The sequence below is a fragment of the Physella acuta genome, unplaced genomic scaffold (assembly GCF_028476545.2).
Source record: "Physella acuta isolate Inbredline_101_S28 unplaced genomic scaffold, ASM2847654v3 ptg000259l, whole genome shotgun sequence".
NCBI lineage: Eukaryota > Metazoa > Mollusca > Gastropoda > Physidae > Physella > Physella acuta.
Window position 1 is genome coordinate 170,919 of NW_026731778.1, and position 24,911 is coordinate 195,829.

General features: G+C 36.1%; 1 protein-coding gene across 2 annotated transcripts in view; it reads left to right on the top strand.

The window, feature by feature from the left end:
- Nucleotides 1–24,494, top strand: part of LOC131938912 (monocarboxylate transporter 9) — a 30,262-nt gene extending 5,768 nt beyond the window's left edge. Inside the window, exons 2-9 of one of the 2 annotated variants that reach the window (XM_059297141.1) lie at nt 6,796–7,057; nt 15,310–15,522; nt 17,179–17,322; nt 17,467–18,534; nt 18,903–19,068; nt 19,587–19,810; nt 19,993–20,118; nt 20,708–24,494. In XM_059297141.1, coding sequence (XP_059153124.1) covers nt 15,318–15,522; nt 17,179–17,322; nt 17,467–18,534; nt 18,903–19,068; nt 19,587–19,810; nt 19,993–20,118; nt 20,708–20,835 — 2,061 coding nt within the window. In that variant the 5' untranslated portion in view covers nt 6,796–7,057; nt 15,310–15,317 and the 3' untranslated portion in view covers nt 20,836–24,494. The remainder of the gene's footprint in view (nt 1–6,795; nt 7,058–15,309; nt 15,523–17,178; nt 17,323–17,466; nt 18,535–18,902; nt 19,069–19,586; nt 19,811–19,992; nt 20,119–20,707) is intronic. The other variant, XM_059297142.1, reaches the window with a different exon arrangement.
- Nucleotides 24,495–24,911: the final 417 nt, after the last annotated feature.

Sequence of the window (24,911 nt, forward strand, 5' to 3'; positions counted from 1 at the left end):
GTGTTGCCGTAAGCTTTGGGTCATATTAACTTCTGAACCCTCTCTGACCCTATACTAATAGGAGATTAGCGGCCTCGGCATACCCATGTTACCCATGTTTAGAGGTGCATGTAGGCTACGCGCATGGATACTTGCATTCGCTTTGAATGACCGTACCTTGCCAAAATATAAAACCTATATAGGCCCACCCACCCCCTTTTTTTTTCTAAAAGAAAAACAACTCCATACGATCTTGTTTTGCCCTACCAGCTACTACACGAAAGTAGTATATTAGGTCACTTTTGGACCGCAGGCGCAGGCGCAACGGGATGGGGAGCAGGAGCAGGAGCAGGAGCAAAGGATATATAGGAAAATACTCCCCCAGCCTGGGACAATGACATATAGTAAAATACTCACCCACCAGGCGCAGCCTGCCGCAGCCTGGGACAATGAGATATAGTAAAATACTCCATGGGGGAGCACGAGGTACACCGACATATAGCAAAATACTCACCCATCTGGGTGAGGGTGGGTGAGCAGGTGGCGCAGCCTGGGACAACGAGATATAGGAAAATACTCACCCACCTGGGTGAAGGTGGGTGAGGGTGGGTGAGCAGCCTGGGACAATGAGATATAGTAAAATACTCACCCACCCTAGGGTGGGTGAGCAGGAGGGGGAGTAGGTCAGTAGGTCACCACCGGTGACCTTGTGACGTAATTAGTAACATTATGACGTAATCATTGACCTAGTTACGTAATTTTAATGCGTTTTTAATTAGTTTTAATGAGTTTTTTTAAATTTTAATTAATTTTTTTACCTAGTTACGTAATTTTAATGCGTTTTTAATTAATTTGATTTTAATTACTTTGTTTGTGTTTTGTTTGTTTATTTTTAATAAGTTTAATTAATTCGATTTTTTATTTATTTTGTATTTGTTTGATTTTAACTTTTTAATTATTTTTATTTTGTTTATTTTTAATTTAATTATTTTATTTTTAATAAGTTTAATTAATTTGATTTTTATTTATTTTGTATCTAGTTACGTAATTTTAATTTTATTTTATAATTAGTTTGAATTTTTATTGACTAGTTATGTAATTTAATTACTTTGATTATATTGTGTAATTTTTATTAACGAGTTACGTAATTTGATTATTTGTTTACTTTTTAATTATTTTTATTTTGTTTATTTTTAATTTAATTTAATTTTATAATTAGTTTAATTATTATTAACGAGTTACGTAATTTGATTTTAATTTTTTTTTTAAATTTTTAACATTTTTTTAAATTATTATTTTTAAATTTTATTTTTAATTGTTGTTTACTTGTTGTTTAATTTAATTACTTTGTATAATTTATTTGTTTGAAATTCATTTTAATTAGTTTGCTTTTAATTTCTTTGTTGTACGCCGTTTGAAATAAAAGACTAACACTAGCGTGTACTAGAAAGTGTCATTGTGTATAACATCCATTTAACCACAGCTGTTACTTATTAGCGACAGCTTGTACTTATCGATCCGCCCGTGAGCCTCCCCGGCGCTCCCCGTGGTTGCTTAATAGCGGACTCACTGAAGCGATCACAACAGGTAATTAATCGAAACCATTAAGTCCCTCTCCGCGTTAAGTGTGGCGACAGCTGGTGCTGTAATTAGTCACGGCTCTCGGCTTTTTTCATTAGACTTCAGCTGTACATGAACTATGTTCACATATCGTACGCCCGGTCATTCTTTGATCAAATTAAAAAATTTTGTTTCCACATGTCCTGCGAACCGTCCCTTGCTATGTATGAAAGATTAATGGTTGTAACTATTCGCTTATAGCGAGGGTCAGCGAAAACAAAAATATATTTAAGGGTCGGAATTTTCTTTCAACCACCGTTAAGTCAGGTTTTGAGACGAAACGAAGTCTCGGTAGGTTCGTGTTTTTTTAACGGGCGACAGGGCGACTTGATGCGTTGGTACGTAGGTATGCGGGGTTAAGGTTCTATAACTCTATATATTTAAATACGTTTTTTTTTTTATTCAAATGAGTTTACTCCCCCTAACGTAAGTACATGTAAAGAGGGATTTCCTATAGATCTGTAATGAATTAGGCCTTTTTGACTATGACTTGTTGCCCAGGTGTTGACATGATACGCTTTTTTGAGATATACATACACACACACACACACACAAACACACACATGCGCGCGCGCGCGAAATTCATACTAGGTCGGTAATGGCGGAGAGAACTTATAGGTATACATTATCATGGCGACAACAAAAGCGACTCTTATTTTATTTACATGAAAGCGTGTTTTCCAAAAAGTGTCACCATGCCATTGTCATTTTCGCAGCGGGGTTTATTTTAAGTGTACCCCGTGCACGGTTGTTTACATTTTAAAAGACGTGTCGCGTGTCTTCCCCTTACGGCTTCCCTAATAGAGAAACGAGAGGAAAGACAACTGTTCTAAAATTAGAACAGACTTAGTATGGACTCTACACCTACCGATTCCAAAACATGCATGTTCCGAGTTCAAAACCATCCTTCACCGACACTAGTATGAACTCTAGCCCTACCGATTCCAAAACATACATGTTCCGAGTTCAAAACCAACCTTCACCGACCCTAGTATGAACACGGCCCCTAACAATTCCAAGGATGCCTGTACCAACTTTACAACCTGCCTCAGTGTTAGCAAAACTCCCCGACCCTAGTATGAACGCGAGTGCCAACAATTCCTAAACATGCATGTCCCAACTTTGTAACCTGCCTCGGTGAAAACTTCACCGACCCTAGTATGGACTCTCTACCTATCAATTCTAAAACATGGATGTATCAACTTCGAAACATCCCTCTGTGTTAACAAAACTCCCGCGACCCTACTATAGACTCGACCCCTAACGATTCCAAAACATGTATGGTCTAGCTTCGAACCCTGCCTCGGTGAAAACGTCACCGACTCTAGTATGAACGGTGCCCCTAGCCAACTCCAAACCTTCCCTGGGCACCCGAATAAAAAATAACTCACCCAGCCCCTTAATCAATAAAAATTATTGATTTGTACTTTAGAGTGATTAGATTGAATGATATGTATGCTAATGTCATATGATATTTAGTTTTTACGTCATTATTTTGGTGAACTTTAAATGTAGACATTTTAAACGGTGTGTCATTTGACACGACGTTGTTGTTTTTTAAAACTTGAAGTTTATAATCTTAAGCAAATTTTTACTAAGGTGATCAAAAATTAAGATGACAATGTAAGGTATAGAAAAAGAAAATACATTGAGTGGTAAAAATAAAAACTTGTCATTAGACGTAGTGTATTATGTATAAGTAAACTTTCTTAAAAATTAACGAAGTTCAAGTCAAAAAGAAGTTTGATGAAAAGTGTAATACTAAAGCGAACATGGGGAGGTAATCTGCTGCAAGACTAAGATATATATATTCGTCTTCCTTCTAGGTTCATTGCCTTTTTTTTTTTTTGGTTGAGGTTAAACATCGCCATGTTTTCAAATATCGCGATGTACGTCACGTTCTCTCCCCTCTTACCTAGTAATCGCTTCCTCTACCCATTGTTTACAACACGCTTACAAAGAAAAAATATCCCACCCTCTACTTGAGACATAAAATACAAAAGTGTATTGTGCCTTGTCGTCACAGGAAACAAAAACGGTAGCGTCTAATGTTGTTAACCCTTGTCTTCCTAAATTATTTTTTAACTTGTTAAAGAAATTGACTGTTTAGTTAAGGAATCTGACGCGAATTTTTTTTTTTTTTTCACAAGGGACGATACTCGTGTGTGTAGACAAGTCTGTTCTAATTTTAGAACAGTTGTCTTTCCTCTCGTTTCTCTATTAGGGAAGCCGTAAGGGGAAGACACGCGACACGTCTTTTAAAATGTAAACAACCGTGCACGGGGTACACTTAAAATAAACCCCGCTGCGAAAATGACAATGGCATGGTGACACTTTTTGGAAAACACGCTTTCATGTAAATAAAATAAGAGTCGCTTTTGTTGTCGCCATGATAATGTATACCTATAAGTTCTCTCCGCCATTACCGACCTAGTATGAATTTCGCGCGCGCGCGCATGTGTGTGTGTGTGTGTGTGTTTGTGTGTGTGTGTGTGTGTGTATGTATATCTCAAAAAAGCGTATCATGTCAACACCTGGGCAACAAGTCATAGTCAAAAAGGCCTAATTCATTACAGATCTATAGGAAATCCCTCTTTACATGTACTTACGTTAGGGGGAGTAAACTCATTTGAATAAAAAAAAAAAACGTATTTAAATATATAGAGTTATAGAACCTTAACCCCGCATACCTACGTACCAACGCATCAAGTCGCCCTGTCGCCCGTTAAAAAAACACGAACCTACCGAGACTTCGTTTCGTCTCAAAACCTGACTTAACGGTGGTTGAAAGAAAATTCCGACCCTTAAATATATTTTTGTTTTCGCTGACCCTCGCTATAAGCGAATAGTTACAACCATTAATCTTTCATACATAGCAAGGGACGGTTCGCAGGACATGTGGAAACAAAATTTTTTAATTTGATCAAAGAATGACCGGGCGTACGATATGTGAACATAGTTCATGTACAGCTGAAGTCTAATGAAAAAAGCCGAGAGCCGTGACTAATTACAGCACCAGCTGTCGCCACACTTAACGCGGAGAGGGACTTAATGGTTTCGATTAATTACCTGTTGTGATCGCTTCAGTGAGTCCGCTATTAAGCAACCACGGGGAGCGCCGGGGAGGCTCACGGGCGGATCGATAAGTACAAGCTGTCGCTAATAAGTAACAGCTGTGGTTAAATGGATGTTATACACAATGACACTTTCTAGTACACGCTAGTGTTAGTCTTTTATTTCAAACGGCGTACAACAAAGAAATTAAAAGCAAACTAATTAAAATGAATTTCAAACAAATAAATTATACAAAGTAATTAAATTAAACAACAAGTAAACAACAATTAAAAATAAAATTTAAAAATAATAATTTAAAAAAATTTTAAAAATTTAAAAAAAAAAATTAAAATCAAATTACGTAACTCGTTAATAATAATTAAACTAATTATAAAATTAAATTAAATTAAAAATAAACAAAATAAAAATAATTAAAAAGTAAACAAATAATCAAATTACGTAACTCGTTAATAAAAATTACACAATATAATCAAAGTAATTAAATTACATAACTAGTCAATAAAAATTCAAACTAATTATAAAATAAAATTAAAATTACGTAACTAGATACAAAATAAATAAAAATCAAATTAATTAAACTTATTAAAAATAAAATAATTAAATTAAAAATAAACAAAATAAAAATAATTAAAAAGTTAAAATCAAACAAATACAAAATAAATAAAAAATCGAATTAATTAAACTTATTAAAAATAAACAAACAAAACACAAACAAAGTAATTAAAATCAAATTAATTAAAAACGCATTAAAATTACGTAACTAGGTAAAAAAAAATTAATTAAAATTTAAAAAAACTCATTAAAACTAATTAAAAAACGCATTAAAATTACGTAACTAGGTCAATGATTACGTCATAATGTTACTAATTACGTCACAAGGTCACCGGTGGTGACCTACTGACCTACTCCCCCTCCTGCTCACCCACCCTAGGGTGGGTGAGTATTTTACTATATCTCATTGTCCCAGGCTGCTCACCCACCCTCACCCACCTTCACCCAGGTGGGTGAGTATTTTCCTATATCTCGTTGTCCCAGGCTGCGCCACCTGCTCACCCACCCTCACCCAGATGGGTGAGTATTTTGCTATATGTCGGTGTACCTCGTGCTCCCCCAGGGAGTATTTTACTATATCTCATTGTCCCAGGCTGCGGCAGGCTGCGCCTGGTGGGTGAGTATTTTACTATATGTCATTGTCCCAGGCTGGGGGAGTATTTTCCTATATATCCTTTGCTCCTGCTCCTGCTCCTGCTCCTGCTCCCCATCCCGTTGCGCCTGCGGTCCAAAAGTGACCTAATATACTACTCACGAACTATACAACATGATACATGATCTCTTTAGCGACATTTAGAGTAGTAGTAACCAAGCACTACAAAATCACAACAGTCAACACAGTTTGGCTTTTATTGGGTTAAAAGTTTATAAAGGCTTGCAGATCTTAACTGTAGTGGCCTCCTTGGATCGTAAATTAATTTTCTTCTTCGCGCTGTGTTACTATGACGTTCTCGCCAAACAAACGGGATGTGGTTTTTAAATAATGTAGAATGATATGGGTTGGCCTACTTGCTTTAACCTGCTAAACCAACGGAATGGGGTTTTAAAATGTAGAATGGGATGGCTACCTGATTTAACCTGCCAAACAGTAACACGCAGACCAACGATTGTTTATCTCCTAAGTTTTTTCCCCCCAGTCTGTTGTTATCCTGTATGAAGATCGGTTATCTCGCCTTCGTAGCACCACATATAAGTATTATCGCTAGTTGTATCGTCAGATTTGGGATACGTTTTAGGATTAGATTATGGATACAGTTGTTAAGGTTAGTTTTAATAATAACTACTCGTGGTCTACTTCGCTACTAACATATTAATGTCGCTATTTTTTTTTACAGATAATCTCAGTTTGAAATGGCACATTATTTTTAAATTGCTACGTTGTTTTTAATCATTTAAAACTGGGTCTATGTGCCCTACAATTCACGTCAACCTGTATTTTATTTTTTTACCTATTTACAATATTATGATCAAAATTTCTTTAATATTCATTTCGGCCTCGAACTAAGTAGCCCAAAGATAGAAACTTGTAAACAGTCTTCTATTTTTAGCACGTTTCTCTCTCATCAAAAGTAGGTCGCTGTTGACAATGCGGAGAATAAGCTGACAAGCCTTATCGCCCACAAGCCGACGATCTTCCGCGGATTTGGCACAGTGCTGAAGTGAAGAGCTGAGTGTGCCATGTCAATACCAATCAGCCCGCTCCTGTCCCCGTGGCACGTGCCTCGTGCTCATCGATCTTTGGCGAGTGCAGTGCTCACCTTGATGTCTCATCCTTGGATGGATATTTGAATTCCCCACCCTACACGTTTTCTTTTTGTCGTCCACAAATAAGGTTAGTGTGGATTTTTCGTTACATGTGGCTTGTCTGATAATCTTTGATTAAATTAATTTTAGTTACCAGTAGTAGGCATAGTGTCTAGATCTATATAGAAAAGTACTGTTACAAATTTTAGTGATAGAGTTCGTAGAAATACTGGCTTGCTTGCTTTGCATTTGTTAATACACTTTTGAAATGTTGTTTATTCCTATTTCATCAAATTTAGTTGTTTTGTTTCCATGTTTCACATACATAGTCAACAATATATTGCTGTATGTTGAGGATATATATATATATATATATATATATATATATATATATATATACATATATATATATATATGGGTTATACACACCTAAATATATAGAGAGATAGACAGATAGATAGAAAGATTGATTGATTGAGTGATTGATTGATTGATAGATTGATAAACAGATAGATAAATAGGTAGGTAGGTAGGTAGGTAGGTATGTAGGTAGGTAGGTAGGTAGGTAGGTAGGTAGGTAGGTAGGTAGGTAGGTAGGTAGGTAAACTGACTGACTGACTGACTGACTGACAGACAGATAGATAGATAAAGAGAGGGAAACAGAGATAGTCTGTTGCACTATTACATAACTTATGAGTTAGACATTAAGCTATTAATAGATAATGAATTCAAACAGTTGCAAATGGTTGTTCAGTCATGCCTAAAACTCACTGATCCGTGAAATCCAGAGAGTTGCATGAGAGAGAAAAAAAAGTAAGCCACCAGATAACTGCGACAGCCGCTAGCTCGGAGTTACACTTGACTGTGTTCACGTCATTAGCTCCCCTTGCTCGCCCCATCTCCTGCTTTTTAAAAATATGTTTAACTAGTAGGATTACCTGCCAGTAAAAGTTGACATAATAACTTGTATTCAAACACCTTTATAATAAGTTTTCAACTTAAAAACATAGAAGTAAGCAAAAATTCAAGATTTATGTAACTATTATTAGTACCGTATGTATTCTTTCCATTTTGTTCTAAGCGGTTAGTTTTCACTCATGTGTACACCCCCACGCGACTAAAAATATTTTGCTTTGTACTCAATCAGTAGCAGAGGCGTAGCGACCCCTTCCGGCGCCCGGGGAACAAACTTTCAATTTGCCACTCCCCCCCCCCCCCCTCATATATTTTGTATGTTTATTATTTAAAACTGCAGCTAAAAGAGCTTTTTTTTTTCAATCTATTTTGGCGCCCCTAGGGGACATATGTCCCCACCCCCATTCTCTACGCCTCTGATCAGTAGCTGCCCCTATTTGCGTCCGGTGATAATAGCATCCAGTCACCAGCTGATCGAGTGATCTCTACTAGAATCTACTCTGTTATCTCCCCTTATGTTATTAAAAAAATAATCTTTAGGGCCTAAAGTATTTTTAAGTAGGCCTACATTTTAAAATGTATTTAATTTAGTTGAAAATTATATCTTCTTGCATTGTCACCAGAGATGCACTTGTCTGAAAAGAAAGTGCGCCATTAGAAATCGGTTAAATTAAGTTACAGGATTTAATCCCAACCGACTTAACTGTACCAATGTAGTCCTAAGTAAAAGCTAGTATAGTATTAACCTTTTGAAAAGTTATTAAAATGCTAACCTGAAGAAAAAACTCACATTAAATAGAAGATTCAAACTTTGGTCTCCGTAGGTCAGCAATTCTTTAAACTGTCCTCATTTTCCGTTGGCGCCCAAGACACATGGAGCAGCTAAAAATAGAGTTCATGCTTCCCTAACGTGAGTCAGGTACTCATCAGAGGTGGGTGGAGTCAGGAACGTCCTATAGACAAGAGCTCGGGGACCACCCCCCCCCCCATTCGATATCTACCGTAACGCGATTAATTTCTGCGTGCTAACATTCTACCTTGTTGAATGAACTTTCACTAAATAATTATACGTTGTGCGCAGTATGAAGAGACTTTTTTTTTCTTGCAATATGTTCAGGCAAAAAAAAAAGGATCAGTTTCTTTGTGGAAAAACAAATGTTTGGTCTCTATTTAGACTGACAGTCTTTGTCGAAACTTCATTGTAAATAAATAATTTTAAAGTCGATAAATAGCCAATGCGACTATCATGCATACCGGCTCATGTTTATAGTCTTTATAAAAGTACAGACATCGTCCTTGTTTGCCCTCGTCGTAATGCCACTTTGAGATCCCCTGGCTGTCTCGTGCTGCAGACAGTGCGCCGTGGTGGCCTTGTGTAAGTGGTTAACCTTCACCCCATAAAGTGCGTACGGTATTACAGCAGTATAAAATATCAGCTGTACCAACATATCAGCATTATTTTCTCTCTCTCATAATCCATTTAATAGCCGGCGTACTGGTTTGTCAAGATTGAGGTATTTATTACAGTGATTTTTTAATTACATTTTTAGGATTACTACAGAAATTCTTGCTTTCAATTATTTTCACAATGGATACCACATTAATTAATATTATGCAACGCTTATTTCGTATCTAATACATAGAATACAGTGCTAAGAAATTGCACATTTAAAATTTTAATTCTTTCTTTTTTTGTATTTTGGTTTACGTAAACTCCCTTCCCGCCACGCCCCCCCTTCTTTGTTCCATAGTTGTTTGTTTAGCCTTGACAGGTGTAAACGTGCACTTTTAAGGCTCACATCTGCTGAAGGTGTGCCTACCCTACCCTTCTTCTTCTTTTTTTTTTCTTTTTTTTTTTTGGCAGCTGGAATCATAACACAAAAAGAAAAAGCCGCAAAAGAATTTTCCTTTAGAAATCACTAATGTCGAATGTATATATTGGCATGGGGTTGGGGGTTGTTGAGATATATTCGGTACGTTCCTGTCAATTCTAGATATAGAGTAACGATAATTTTTTTTCGGCATCTTCTAAATCGTGAAGGGCAATGCTTAACACAACCCTAAGCCTATCTAACCTCAACGCTAGACTTCACTCTGTCGTCTTAGTCTTATCAGAAAAGCACCAAATTTTATTCTAATCAGAACTAGAGTTCGCACAATGATTTCATAAGTGGTTGAGATTTTACTAATCCTTTTTATTTATACTATTTGTCTAGGTAGGTATTTTTTTCTAAAACCAATTCGTTCTCTTTATCAATCATATCTAAACTACCACCGCTTAACATTAAGTGTAGTAGTTAAACTAATTCTTTGTCAAAGATCGAGGTTTAACCTTAGGGGTTGAAGTGGTACATGACAGATCGTAGTTGAACTAAATGTCAGCCATCCTAACAAGTGTTTATGGTGTACGAGACCCGTAACTAAACCCACCTTTGTTAAGCTTTTTTCCCCCTAATTTCTAGCTCATTTACATATCTGTACCCTCGTTAAATGGTTGGTTTAAAAAAAAAGCTGAAGTCAGCTTAAACTTTGATCGTGGCAGGTTACCTGAAATTGATTAAATCGTTTTGCCCCGTGCAAAATTTTAAGTCAGCTTTTTTAATTTGTAAGGGGGTTTGGTGTTGCTGATGTGGCTATAAGAACCCTGTGTCTAGTGACTAGAGTTTCTTTCGGGTTTCTGTTCGGCACTGCCCCCCCCCCCTCCCCGGAATAAATAGAAAAACCTATACTTTTAATAGAAAATATATAATTTAACCAGTCCCCCCCTTCTCTCTCTCCCACCTCCCCCCCCCCCCCCCCCCCCAAAGTTTCAAGAACTAAGGTGATTCACATGACGTCACGCATGTTAGTTGATTTTTGTAACAACCCCTCCCCCCATCCCACTTGTTAACGATGTCACAAAAAGTCCGATTCCCCCACATTACATTTACCACCACACCTTCCCCCCCCCCCCCCCCAAAAAAAAGTTATAACGCAAAATAACTTGTCTCCCGTCGATCTCGTCCTTGAGAATTACCCACTGGATCAATGCTCTATCTCCCATTTCCTAAACCACTCGCCCTCTCCCCACGTCCAGAGGCGTAGCTAGGGGGGGGGGGCGGGGGGGCGGCCGCCCCGGGCGCCGACCCTATGGGGGCGCCAAAAGGGGTGGGAAAAAAATTTTAAAGCTGATTTTATGCTGCAGTTTTGAATTATAAACTGTCTAAGTTAAGAAATGTAATGGCTACACGCCTTTACATACTGATTTAACTGTTTTCTACCTTGATTTCTTAATGTAAAACATATACTCTTAAGAAACAGTGACCGGCAAAACCGCTTTGAAGCTTTTCCTAGATGGGGGGGGGGGGGCGCTTTTTCGAGACTTAAAACGGAAGAATTTACACTAGATTGTTGAGTCGATAAACGTTACCGCTATTAAAAGAAACCAATTGTATTAAAACGTATTGTACGATTGTTGAACTGTAAAATACGTTAGTGGCTTTTATCAAGATGGTGCAGGGGGGGCGCTTTTAGGCTTAATAAAATAGCGAAATTACACAGGATTCTGAGTAAACAACCTTTAGCTCTCAGAAAGAAACGAATTGTACTGTGCATTGTATAATTGTGTAACATTTTTAAAAAAAGTTAGTTACGTTAAAAACCGCTCTACAAACTTTGTCCAAGATGGTTGTGATGAGTGTGTGTGGGGGGCGCTTTTTTCGCTAACAAAAATCGCAAGTATTTGTACTGGATTGGTGAGTAGATAACTCTCTTAACACTTAGTAAAGAAACCAAGTGTATTAACGCGTAATGTACAATTTCAATAGCCAGTTTTGTTTAAAAAAAAGACGCGACTAGTTCTTTGTAAGATTCTTACGATTCTCTCAACTTCAACGTGAGAGATCAGATACTTTTGATTGATTGCATTACATCTTACCTGGATCACTGAACTATATTAAAGAGAACTAAATATCACGGATTCTTGAATCCCTAAGCCACTAACCACCACTTTTTTCCATGCTCTTATTTCATTCTCCACTGTCTGTAATCTAGCTCCAAGCCATACAGTAAAAGAGACCACATTTAGTTATAGATCCTGATTGAATTTTTTTGACAATGCATTTGAATTCTACATTTTCTTAGAGTGTTAAAACGCGTTTTATTGCTGCTGATTATAATCAGAACGTCATGGGCTATCATTAAATTGATTGTTACTGCTTCTTCAATCAATACAATTAGTTCTGCATTTGTTGTTGACGTTGTGCGAGCAGTTTCTTTCAGACTTTTTTTCTCCGGGGGGGGGCACTTGAAATTTTCTCGGGGGGGGGGGGGGAGTGCGGTAGACTTTCTTCGGGGGGGGGGCGGACACTGTTAAACGTATATATTTTCTATATATAAATTATATAAATTTCATTTCGTTCGAGGGGGGGGGGGGGGGGCGGTAAAAAAATTTCGGGGGGCTTTGCCCCCCCCCCCCCCCGAAGAGATGCCTGGAAGAAACTCTGTGTGCGAGAAGGCAGGGCAAATCTGCGAAATCCAAGACTACGAGCTGTTAACATCCGTTGGATTCCAGTTTGTTTTCTCTAGCTTGTTTTGTCATACCATCAACCAATCAACGAAATACCCATGTCGTATTCCAATGTGAACAATAAATATTTCTGATAACTTCTTCTTGTATGTCACTTGTGTGTCCTTACTCTAACAAACTTCGAATCCAACTATGTACCATATCACAACAGAGATCGTTCCAAAACTAGAACATAAAAGGCTGGTCTAAACATATTAGCGTTAGCTACAAACTACCCTCTAACACAGATCAGGCTTATTTTTTTTTTTTTTACTGACATTACTAATCTTTCGCAAAAAAAATTAAACGCATCTTAATGGGAATTAAATTGTCGTAAAGTTTTAAGGAATGAAAATCATACAATGTAATTATTAAACCTTGTCCGGACTGTAGCATACACGCTTACACACACGCTTACACACACAAATACACTCTTACCCACACACAAGCTTATATATAAACACACTATCACACACACATAATTATACACACACACACACATGTATATATATATATATATATATATATATATATATATATATATATATATATATATATATATATATATATATATATATATATATAAGCGGGGGGGGGCGCCAAATTGAAAGTTCGCCCCGGGCGCCGGGAAGGGTCGCTACGCCTCTGCCCACGTCGCACGTCATCACAAATATGACCCCCTCTTCCCACTCTTAGCTTGTCATTTGTGGACGATGTAAGCCTACTAAGTGAGGCCTTAGACGACCTATCAGTTTCCATGTGTTCAAAAAGAAAAGAAAAATATTGATTTACTTCTCAAATTATTAAAGTACGATGAAAAATCCGAAGTATTATTGATGCAGACCTTAAACCATGCTTTAATAAACTAGGCCGCGATTATACCTGAGTGGATTCAACAACGCCGGCCACTGTATAGGCCTGTGTATGTTTATTTGATTTCGATTTTTTTACGGTTCGATTTTTTTTATTTGTTGAATGTTACTCATAGACTGATGTAGATTTACATTCAATATTCATGTATTTATTGCTTGTGAACTTGCCGTTGTGGTCTTGTGAAGTTTTTGTTTTATTCTGTAAGAAAATAAGAAAGCTTAACAGCGTTTCTTTCGGGTATTTTTTCTCATTGTTTAAGGGGGCAGACGCCCCCCGCCGCCAACCGAGAGATGCATACAACGCTGATGCTGACCTCGTTGAATCTAACGGTCAGTGGGGGGTGGGGAGATACACTTGAATGGATATAGTGACCTCAATATTGGGAGGTCGTCCTTACTTGACGTCATGCATTTAGGAAGTGTGGGGAGGGGAAGGATGTATAACGAGCTTCTGGCTTTTGTACTTAATGTGAGGGAAGGGGGGGGGGTTAATAAGTGTAACCTGCCATACCAAAAATTACGTCACATCACGTATGGACACAACCCCCTCTCAACTAAAGGTTTTACACTTGTGTATTAGTTAAATATAAGATATAGATATAAATTTTTAAAATTGAAGTTAGTGTAGTTGGGCGAGAGTACTGTTGTTGAGGTAAGGTGTAGGAGTTTGGGTTATGGCGTTATGTTAGGTGTAGGGGTTAAGGTTCTTGCGTTAGGTGTAGGAGTTAGGGTTGCTACGTTACGTTAATGGTGACGAAAATAAAACAACATAGCCAACAGGCCAGTACACGCGAGAGCCGGCCGGTAGCTTTAGTTCATAGACCCTGTTCATACCTGCATGAGATGGTCATGAAGGACGTCACGTACACTGCCCAGGACGTATGGCTTCACACGTGTGGGTGGCTGTGTGGAGTGGGGGGGGGGGCGTTTCTGACTATTGTGACATTACCGTCATTACCTTCAAGTAGGAACTTGATAAGCAACAGACATACATTTAAAAAAATATATTTATGAACACCAAGGCAGGTTAATTTAACCACTTTTATGGTTGCTTATCCAGTTCTCTCAAATATGTTTGAGGAAATGCAGATAGCAGTAACATGAAATGCCCATGCTCTGTTATTTATTTTTAGATCAATTATCAAATTAAGTTTATTTGTTTTCATTTTTAATTGCTGCAATTTAAAACTTTGAGAACCGGCTGGGCCACTTGTAATTGTTAAGGGCCTTGTGTACACATGTAGATATACTTAATAAACCGGGAGTGATCTCCCCTAAACTTTCTCGAATATTCTTATATAAAACAACAGGGGATGGTAACTGGGGATATAGTTATGATTTTTAATCCATTTTAAATACTTAAACTTTTAAAAATAGAATAGAATCTCATAAAAAAAACATTGCGCACCAAGCAAACGCCGAATAAAAACGCGTATAATAGTGCGCAATATTATTAGTACTTTAAAAATTTACATTAGTTTTTTGAGAAATCGGAAGTAGCGTAAATTACTACTTCCAGTCAACGGAAATTACTCAAAATTTAACAGAAGGTAGAGAATTAGATCTTTTACTTACATGTGAAATTTCATTTATCTATCTGAAATAGTACTCAAGTTATAGGCTTTTGAAAAATTCAAAGTAGGAAAAGTACCACTTCCGGTTATCGGAAATCGCTCAAAAGTTGATACGGATCTACGATTTTGATAAAATACTTATATATGAAATTTCATCAACCTAGCTGTAACGGTACTCAAGTTATCGTGTTTACACACGGACAGACAGACAGACAGACACACACACACACAGACATACGGACAAGATTGCAAAATTATGTTTTTCCGTATCAGTGAGGTGTAAAACGTCGAGATTTGTAAAAATCTCGATTTTTTTTTTTTTGCACGATTACAATACTTTCTCTATACTACGTATATACGAGAAAGTAAAAATGGATTTTAAAAAAATATTTTAAGAGTAAATTAATTCAAACTTTTCTCTCTTTCCTTTCAGACTGTACAATGGCCCAGAGTGCAGAGGTGTACATTCCAGATGGAGGCTGGGGCTGGGTCATAGTCACTTGCTCTTTCCTGATCCACATGTTTGTGGTGGGGACCATGTACTCCCTCAGTGTGCTCTATGTTGCCTGGTTGGACCAGTTCGACAGTGGGAAAGGTGCAACTAGCTGGATCATATCCCTGGCTGTGGCTGTCATGTTTGGGATTGGTGAGTTTGATGGGGTGGGGAAGGTGCTACCAGCTGGATCATGTTTGGGATTGGTGAGTTTGATGGGGTGGGGAAGGTGCAATAGCTGGATCATGTTTGGGATTGGTGAGTTTGATGGGGTGGGGAAGGTGCAACCAGCTTGATCATGTTTGGGATTGGTGAGTTTGAATTGATGGGGTGCTTGTTTCAGTTTAGCACCCCTCCTCATATATATGATAAGCAGGCTTTCACTATGATTAAGCTTTAGACATGCACACACACACACAATGGAAAAAATTTTAAAGTGTAATTTTCCAAAGTAGTCTGCGTCCTCAAGGACAACAATCTGTACTTTATGGTATCCCACAAAGTCAAATTTGGAATATTTTTTTTAATTTAAAAAACTTTCCAAGGCCAAAATGGTAACTAAAATCGGGCTTAGCACTTATTATCTTACTAGAATCGGATGATTTGAAAACAGGTTATTTGAAACTTAGTTTTTTAAATCTGGATAAGGTGAGTGGCATATTATCTATACCTGATAATCTAATCACACAATAACAAAAGATGTATAGCATAAGTAAGTAAGTAAGTAAAGTTCCCTTTCAAACCTTACGGTCTATGGGGCAAGTGAAGTAGAGTTCACTTGTTTCTGTGACCTCGGCATATGAAGAGATAGTGTGGTCAGCACTATGCCCAGCCGCCTTTACTTTCCCTAACATGAGTTAGGTACCCATCAGAGTTGGGTGGACTCAGGGACGGTCTACTAACGAACCCGGATTCGAACTCGAGACTAACGGGTTAGCAGTCCAGCTCTCTACCGCTAGACCACTCCGTCCCATATAGCATAAGTGATGCCAGGAATTATTATCAACCAAAATGCTTAGAACTATCACACTTGAACGGAAAAATTAAAAGGTTAATCAGTTTGAAAAATCCAGACCAAATATCGTGTGCCTTAGAACTTTTAGTAAAAAAAAATATATGCTGACTCTGCCACTTTAAGTTTAGGTGTACTTTCTTCGTTTGTTTTTTTATGTTGGCTGTTCTGGGTGACGAGAATGTATCATGTAATTAAAAAAGTGCTAGAATTTAAAACTATTTTATTTTTTTTAAATAATAAAGTGCTAACAATGAAATCAAATAAGCTGTACAATAAAGGAGAAGTTTAAAATGCCAACACTTGGCTAGAAAACTTTACAAACAGGAGTGTTGTTAAAGATGCTATACCAGGGGTCGGCAACCTTTTGAAGCGGAGGAGCCAAAAGTTACAATTTTCAAAATTTCCTTGGTTTCAAAGAGCCACTAACATTTTTTTATTTCAAATATTTCATTTTTTGATTAAGATTATTAGTATTTGTGCAAGGAGCTGGAGAGCCGCATCTTGCTATCAAAAGAGCCGCATGCGGCTCGCGAGCCGCAGGTTGCCGACCCCTGTGCTATACCAGTAGTTAATATTTAAAGTGCATATGCATGTTTAGAGCTGAAAAGCAATGCTTTCTTCTGTGTGACCACATTCTTATGTTTCTAAATATACCAAGTTATCATAAGGCAGTGATTAGCATGATTACAGGGCTCTTTTGAACTTATATATAAAAACAATTTTATTTATACACATGTGAGCTTTTAAAATAAACAAAAACAAGTTTTAACCCATTTTTTTGTTTGTTTCTACAGGTCCAATCCCTGGTTTTTTGAGTAAAAAGATAGGAAACAGGGCTGTTGTTGTGGTTGGAAGCATAGTGATGTCCCTTGGATTCTTTGTCAGTTTCTTTGCCATGAATGTTTATTATTTGGTTATAACTATTGGGGTAGTTGCAGGTATGTATTTCTATAAAAGAAATTCTTATATTATGTATTGGTTATTTTTTTTGTGTGTATATATATATATATATACTTTAAATATGTGCATATTTAATAATGTAAGTATTTTGTTGACAAACATCTATTGAAATAAATTTTCAGGAACCGGTGCTGGCTGCTGTTATCTCCCTTCAGTTTCCATGGTGGCTATGTATTTCACCACAAAGAGATCAATAGCCATGGGAATTTCAGCCTCTGGACTAGGAGCAGGGGCATTTTTTATGGCCCCATTTCTGAACTGGATTGTTGACTTTTATGGCTGGCGGGGGTGCATGTTGATACTCTCAGGGATATCGTTGAACATGTGCGTGCTTGGTGCCTTAATGCGACCACTGGAGAAAGCCCCCAGATTCAGGAACTGTCACATGATTAAAGACACGGATGTCATCTCCATACAGGAATCTCCGACTCTGCCTAGAAAAAGCTTGGGCATGGGAGATTGTGGTCTGTCTGCTGAAGATTTGAAGAAATGTGAGGAGAAGTGTGAAGAGATGTGTAGAGACAGACAGGTGAACAGCCTGATTAGGACGTGCAGGAAACCAAATATTCATGTCTATTGCAACTTGCCAGCCAGAGAAATGAACCCGGGTATGGCACCTATAGCCTATAACTTCCCCGCCCATCCGGTGGTTGTACATCATACAGATTTACCCCACAAAAAGGGGGAGAAGGAAGAATTACCATTGACCACAGGGCCGCAGTCAAACTGTGAACTCTTCTCTGTGAAAACACAAAGCCTAGATAGGTACAAGCATCCATCTTGTCTCCATGAAGAAAAATTGCTCAGTCTTTTGAATGACCAAGATTTTGTTGAGTTTGACAGGTCGAACCTTCTAGGCAAAACCAAAGGAAGTAGTTTAGAAATTCTAAACTCATTAAAACATTCATCTGTTCATTCCAAAAAACTTTATAAAAGTGAAATTGAGCTCCGGCCAAGGACTACAGATAAAGCTTATAAAAGTTTATATCCATACCCATCACTTAACGGCATGCAAATGATGCTATCTGGTAGTGTGAGTAGCCTTGTGTTCATGGATACAGCATTTAAGGAGTCATCTTCTAAACAAAGTGTTTACAGTAGAAACACATCAAGTCACCTGCAACAAAATTTAGTTTCTTCTTCTCTCTTGTCATTAACAAATATTGAGGAAGCTGCAGCAGAGGATGAAGGTAAGCTTGTACTTTTTTTTAATATACTTTTTTTACTTATAAAACTCACATGAGTCATCTTATTGAATACAATCATAAATGAACTATATTTTTCATCAATTAATTTTACATTTAGAAATGCTGAATATATCTGCAAAATTCACAAAGTATTGCCCTATTTATAATCAAAGTAATTTCTGGTTCCCACTTTAGTAATGTAACTTGGAGAAAATTAGAAATAAAGCTAGATAAGCTAGAAGATCTGTTTCCTAAATGTGTAAATATACCATGGTAACTTCTGTAATATTAAGTCTAAATACTTTATAGATAACTTGAATATTAATCATATTGTAAGCAAAATAAATATGAACAATCTTTTTGTTTCCTAGAGATCCAAGTGCAGTCTTGTTGTAACAAAGTAACAGCTTCACTTCAAACCTACCTGAAGCTGTTGCAGAATCCTACCTTTCTATTGTTCGGCATCAGCAATTTTTTGACAAATCTATCCTTTTTCATGCCTGTCTTGTACATGGTTGACCGTGCGCTAGATAGTGGGTAAGTAAAAAATAATATTATATGCCCTAAATGAGGCCTGATAATATAGTACAATCAAATTACAAGTATATGCAAGAAATGACATTTCAACTCATTTTCTTTATTTAAATTTATTTTAAAAATCAATTAAGAAGTTGATTGATTCTTGAGAATTTTTAAAAACAATATACTCCAATTTTCTAGAAATTCCCAATTTGGCCATATTAGTAACATATTGAAGTGTCATAAGATACTTTTTCAAGTGTTTTTATAAATACATTTTGAAAATGTTATAAGTTATAAAAATGTATTTTTATTATTATAAAATTTATAAATCTAAATACCATTTTTTTCCCATGTTAATATAATTTGTTGAGTTTTGCTCATTAATGGTGAATGGATTTTATTGTTTTCATTAATTTAAACACTTTTTTATGTTTCATGAGTGTTTTATGTTTATTTTTTTTAATTTGGCAAAATTGTGCAAAATTTGCAGTTATATTTTCACAATTTAATATTTGAATTGATTTTGTTTTTAGAATAGAAAAAAGTGAAGCAGCAATGCTCATATCCCTGTACGGTGCTGGCAACATATTTGGCAAGCTTTTCTTTGGCTGGTTGGCGGACCGTGAACTCCTGGACAGGCTGTTCTACTACATAGCTTGCCTCACAGTGTGTGGGGTTTCAACGTGTGTCAGCCCTGTCTGTGGCTCAAGTCATGAGCTGCACAGTGTGTATGCATTTGTGTTTGGTTGTTTTATAGGTAAGCTGTAAAATATTTTTTGTTTGCTTCTTTATTGTAGGTTTTTCTTATCCATATGATTTTTATTTACTTTCTTGTCTTCTATAACTACTATAAAATTTAACTTGTAGTAATTTACTCAAAATGTACGCAGTTTAACAAAATTAAAAAAAAAAGAAACTAACAATTTTATTTTCAAACAGGGGCCTATGCCACATTGGTTCCAATAGTGACTGTGGATTTAATGGGTGTCTCTGTTGTAGCTGAAGCTTTTGGTCTTTTGTTAAGTTTCATGGGTATAGCAACAGCCTTTGGTACTCCAGTTGCCGGTAAGTGTTGAGTTGTCATAAGCTTATACAACACACATGTGTATAAATCTGCTAAAGAGAAACACATGAGAGTGAGACAGGTTGGAAGGGGGGGGGGGGGGTTAACAAGTGTAAACAAATAGATAAGAAGTTTGTCTTTGTTATATTATAAAATTGGGTTGGTGTAGTTGAGTCAGTAAAGCTCATAGTTACTAAACCAAAAAGTCTCGTGTTCGATGAGGCTCAATAGCTGAGGACAGCAACTCTTCTAGAAGAGACAAACCCAAAATCAAGCAACTGCGGCCTTGTAGATTGTTCTTGGTTGGACAAAGGCTATGGAAGCAAATCCAAAAAGAAAAGCAGGCTGAAATCGGAGTCAACTACCTCAGTGGCACATAACCAGTTGACAAATATGCTTAATTGTGTTGGCGGAGTAGGGAATCCCTTCCAACACTAAAATTAAGAAAAAATAAGATTATAATTTGAGAAGTTATTGCACTGAAAATTGCTAAATTTTTTAAAGTTTTAAATAAACTTGCCACCTGTTTTTTCAAACTGTAATACATATCAAAACTTTAATTTAAATTGAAATTTACAAATTTTTCCTCAGGTTGGATATTTGACTGGACAGGAAGCTACACAGTATCTTTTATTTTGCATGGTGTTTTTATTCTGGTCAGTGCCTTCATGCTTATCCCCCTTCTGGTGCTAAAAAGATCCCAAAAGGCATCAAAGTGATTAAACAGTTATTCGCAGATTAAAGATTGAATGCTTATTTGTGACAGGATTCATTGATTTGATCAATCTAAATGTGGTTTTATTATCAATCTGCTACCTCTTGCTAGATATTATTTTATCAAATTCATTTATACTATTTTAATAACTAATGTTGTAAATATATAATTAAATTCAAAGAATTGTAGGTTTTTAAAGTTATTACAATATATATATAATGGCTTGGTAGTTTGTCATTCCGTCACTCATTGGTATGAGACCCAGAGCTTCATCTGCATGTGTGAAGGTGAGAATTTTGTGGGGATGGTCTTGGTCTTTGTAAATTACCAGGGAAACACTCAGTGGTTCCTAATTTAAACTTTGGAAAGGTCTCTGTTAGTGCCCATGGGGCAAAGAGATCTGGCCAGTACATCACATTTCATGCATACATATATAGAGAGAGAAAGAGAGAGGGATTGCTAGATAAATATATAAAGATACAGATATATATCAATATTTGTAGGCAGACTAGATTTTGCCTCATTAAAATTCCACAAGGGATATGGAGAACTACCCCCTTCTCTGCTAAGTCACTGTAACTTGGTAGCTGATTTGTGCAATGTAACATAGCAGTTATTATTCATGTTTTTAATGTGTGTGAATCATGAAGAACATACTAGCGTCTCTTTTGATGTATTAGGAAAGAAAGTCCAACACCACACAGAGCTAGAATGTGTCTAAGATTAAGAAACGTTACCCACTGAGAAAACAGCTAGACCAGTGGTTCCCAACCTTTTTCGAGTGGCGACCCCCTTTTATAAAAAGTAAGTGACCCGCGACCCCCATAGAATTAAAAAGCCGAAATTAGTATGGAAATTAATAAGCACTAAAATAAGATTTTCTAGTAGACTTTCAATATGAACTACTCTTGATAACTGTTTTAATAGCATGAGTAAAATTGCATACTATTCACTAAACCTTCGTGGTTAACTTTTTAATTACATTTTTTTTTTGTTAACGCCAACCTATATCATTATAATTATCTTAATTTTGTTTTTAATCGAAGAATAGTGTTGAAAATATATTCTCGAAAAGTCAATCAATCGTATGTTTGGGTACGAATGGTGAATACTACACCAAAATTGTGTCTGCAGTTTTTCATCTTACTCGGAATCATTCTGCAAATAAAAGAACTCATCTTGTAATTCAACGAGAATGCTGGCAACATCAAGGGAAGAAGAGAATAGGTAATGCGTAAATGCAGATTCTTCTTTTTTTCAGCTCAGAGAAATAGCGATGCAGTCCGTTTTCAAGAGATTCAAGATGTCCAGAAATAGCTTCTTTCGAAATTTTAAATAACTCAAATTTACAATATTTCCAAGATTTATTTTATTCGCCGATTTTGCAGTTTTGATAAAAGTGCCCCGAGATTATCATGGAAAGTTATAATATCCGTTCATTTTACCTGAAGCTTCAGGTTAAGCTTATCTTGATGTTCGAACACATCTGCTAGGTATGGTACTCTCTCTAACCACCACTCTATGTCGTTTTAAGTATACCAAAAAGTCATGTTTCCTTTGCACTTCCAAGAACAATTTGATTTCAGATTTCAATAAAAAACACAATTTACAACATTTCGTTTGACAGCCAGCGTACTGTAGTTTAGAAGAGTAGAACCTCGTGATCTATATTAATGTTTTTTTCTCAGTTCTTTGAAGGCTCCAGATTTTATATAATTTACGCCTTATACTAGCAATGAACTCTTGATGTCAATTGGTTAGGGTAGTGGTTAGGGAGCTAAATCTTTTCTGTTTTCTGAAAGCCCGATTTTGAGCTAAACATAGATGGCGCGCCATCCGTACAAACCCCCACAGCCGTTCTAACCCATTTTAATCATCCAGTTTCAAAAAAGGTATTTATTTTCTCCATGTTATCTTCACAAAAGTGCAACTCTTCTTTGCTATCATCCGCATGAATATAGACACAGACCAGCAAATGCGAACACGAACTCACGTCTGTTGATTTATCAACTTGAAAAGCAAACAATGGTGAAAGCTTAATTTCAATAAAAATGTGTTATTTAACATTTACGTACATGAAGCGTTTGGTGAGATTTTCTCCAATTGTTTTTTTTTTTTTTTTGCTTGGCGTTTTCTATCGCGACTTCATTTGATGCTTGCACTAATGCTGGTGAAAACATCCTGTTCGATCAAGTCTCTGGCGTCTGCAACTAGCTTCTTACCGACGAAAGAACTCCATATATTTCTGGTGTGTTCCGAATGACTTGTCTCAAATAACGTTTTAGTTTTGAAGATTTCATAGATTCGTGACTGAGAACAACTTTGTACAGTGCGCTTTGTTTCTTCTCAATTACATTTCCAGTGATGTTAATGAAGCCGAATTTCAAAAATTCTTCTAAATATTTATGTTGTGTTTCAAATTACTAAGGTTTAGTATACCAGTTGGCGACCCCCCAGAAAGACCTTCGCGACCCCCAGGGGGGTCGTGACCCCCAGGTTGGGAACCAGTGAGCTAGACAATAGTGTTGTTATATGTTTTATGATTTTCAGTACTTTGAGAAAACAGCTAGACAATAGTGTTGTTATATGTTTTATGATTTTCAGTACTTAGATGTTTAATAAAGACAATTAAAGAAAACTAAGATATTATTTACAAATCCATTTTGAAATTTTAAAAGTGTGTATAACTTAAAACATGTTTTTGATGCCAGTATCATATTTTGTAATAAATTTGGTTGAAGTCTGGGGAAAATATTGCAAAACCCCTTTATGCTTTATTTTTTTGTAAATATGTGCATATTTTACTTTTAAAATGTCTGTTTAAAACAATTTCTTGTAAAAATATTAAGAACCAGAATGGTAGCAATATTGCAAATAGCTGACTGTTAGAATGAAATTATAAATCAATTATAGAATTGTTAATAAAATGCAGTTATGTTATGTATTGTAGAAAAAAATTTTGTAAAGATATAAGTTCTAGTAATGTTTTTTAAACTAATAATTAAGATACTGTCATTTTGATTTAAGCCATTTTGTTTTTGAAGAGCAGCAAAGGTTAGAAACCCTAAAATTTTGTACACTACAAATGAATGTTGTAAATGAGTTGTAGAACTCATGTAAAAAATTATACGACCTTGATGCAGTTTTTAATTTCCTTTTCAGAACAAATATTATTACCACAATAGATGTATGTAACTTATGGCCTGTTATGTAAATTAAATGCCTGTTTTGGGTTGTGCTTTAATACATCATGCCTTAATTTTTTCACATGCACTTTTACTTAAAATAAAATAACTGTTCTGGGTTCCATAAAGATATTAAGATTTAAACAATATCTTTTACTAAACCTTTACTTACCTTTCCAATTTAATTTCTCCAGTTTAGATAAGATAAAAATCTCATTGATTGCTTTCTCTAAAGTTAAAATATTTCAATCTTTTTTTTTGGCTAATACACCTATGCAATGATATATGGTTTTTCAAATATGATCTAGGAAATTGAAATTATACTGGGAATTGATCAATTACTAATAATGTCAACTATGACCCAAGGTACTATTATTAAAATTGTTTAAGAAATTGTGTTTGTGTTTTGAAGCTTGTTCTCACAAAGATAATGTTCTGACTTTGCTATATATATATTACATTGGAAATTAAAATAGTGCTCAATTGTTTAGTTGTATTTGTTACTATTATAATTATTATACATGTTGTGTGGTTTGTTTGTTTAAACACTAAACTAAAAGATTTAACTTAAACTTTTGATACTGATTCCAACTCCAGTTATGGTGCAGCTTTATGTAGATACAGTTCCCTATTAAAAGTATTATACTCATGCTATGTAGTGGTCAGATAAAAGGCTTAGGCTTGAGTCCACCCAGCTCCAGTGGTACCTCACTCATGTTAGAGAAAGTGAAAGCTGCTAGACTTGTGATGACCATACTATTTGTTGTGAGTGGTGGTCATGGGGTCATATACCAACAATGGTTTGAGTATGTATGAAGACAGAAGCCACTAGTACATATATATATATATATATATATATATATATATATATATATATATATATATATATATATAT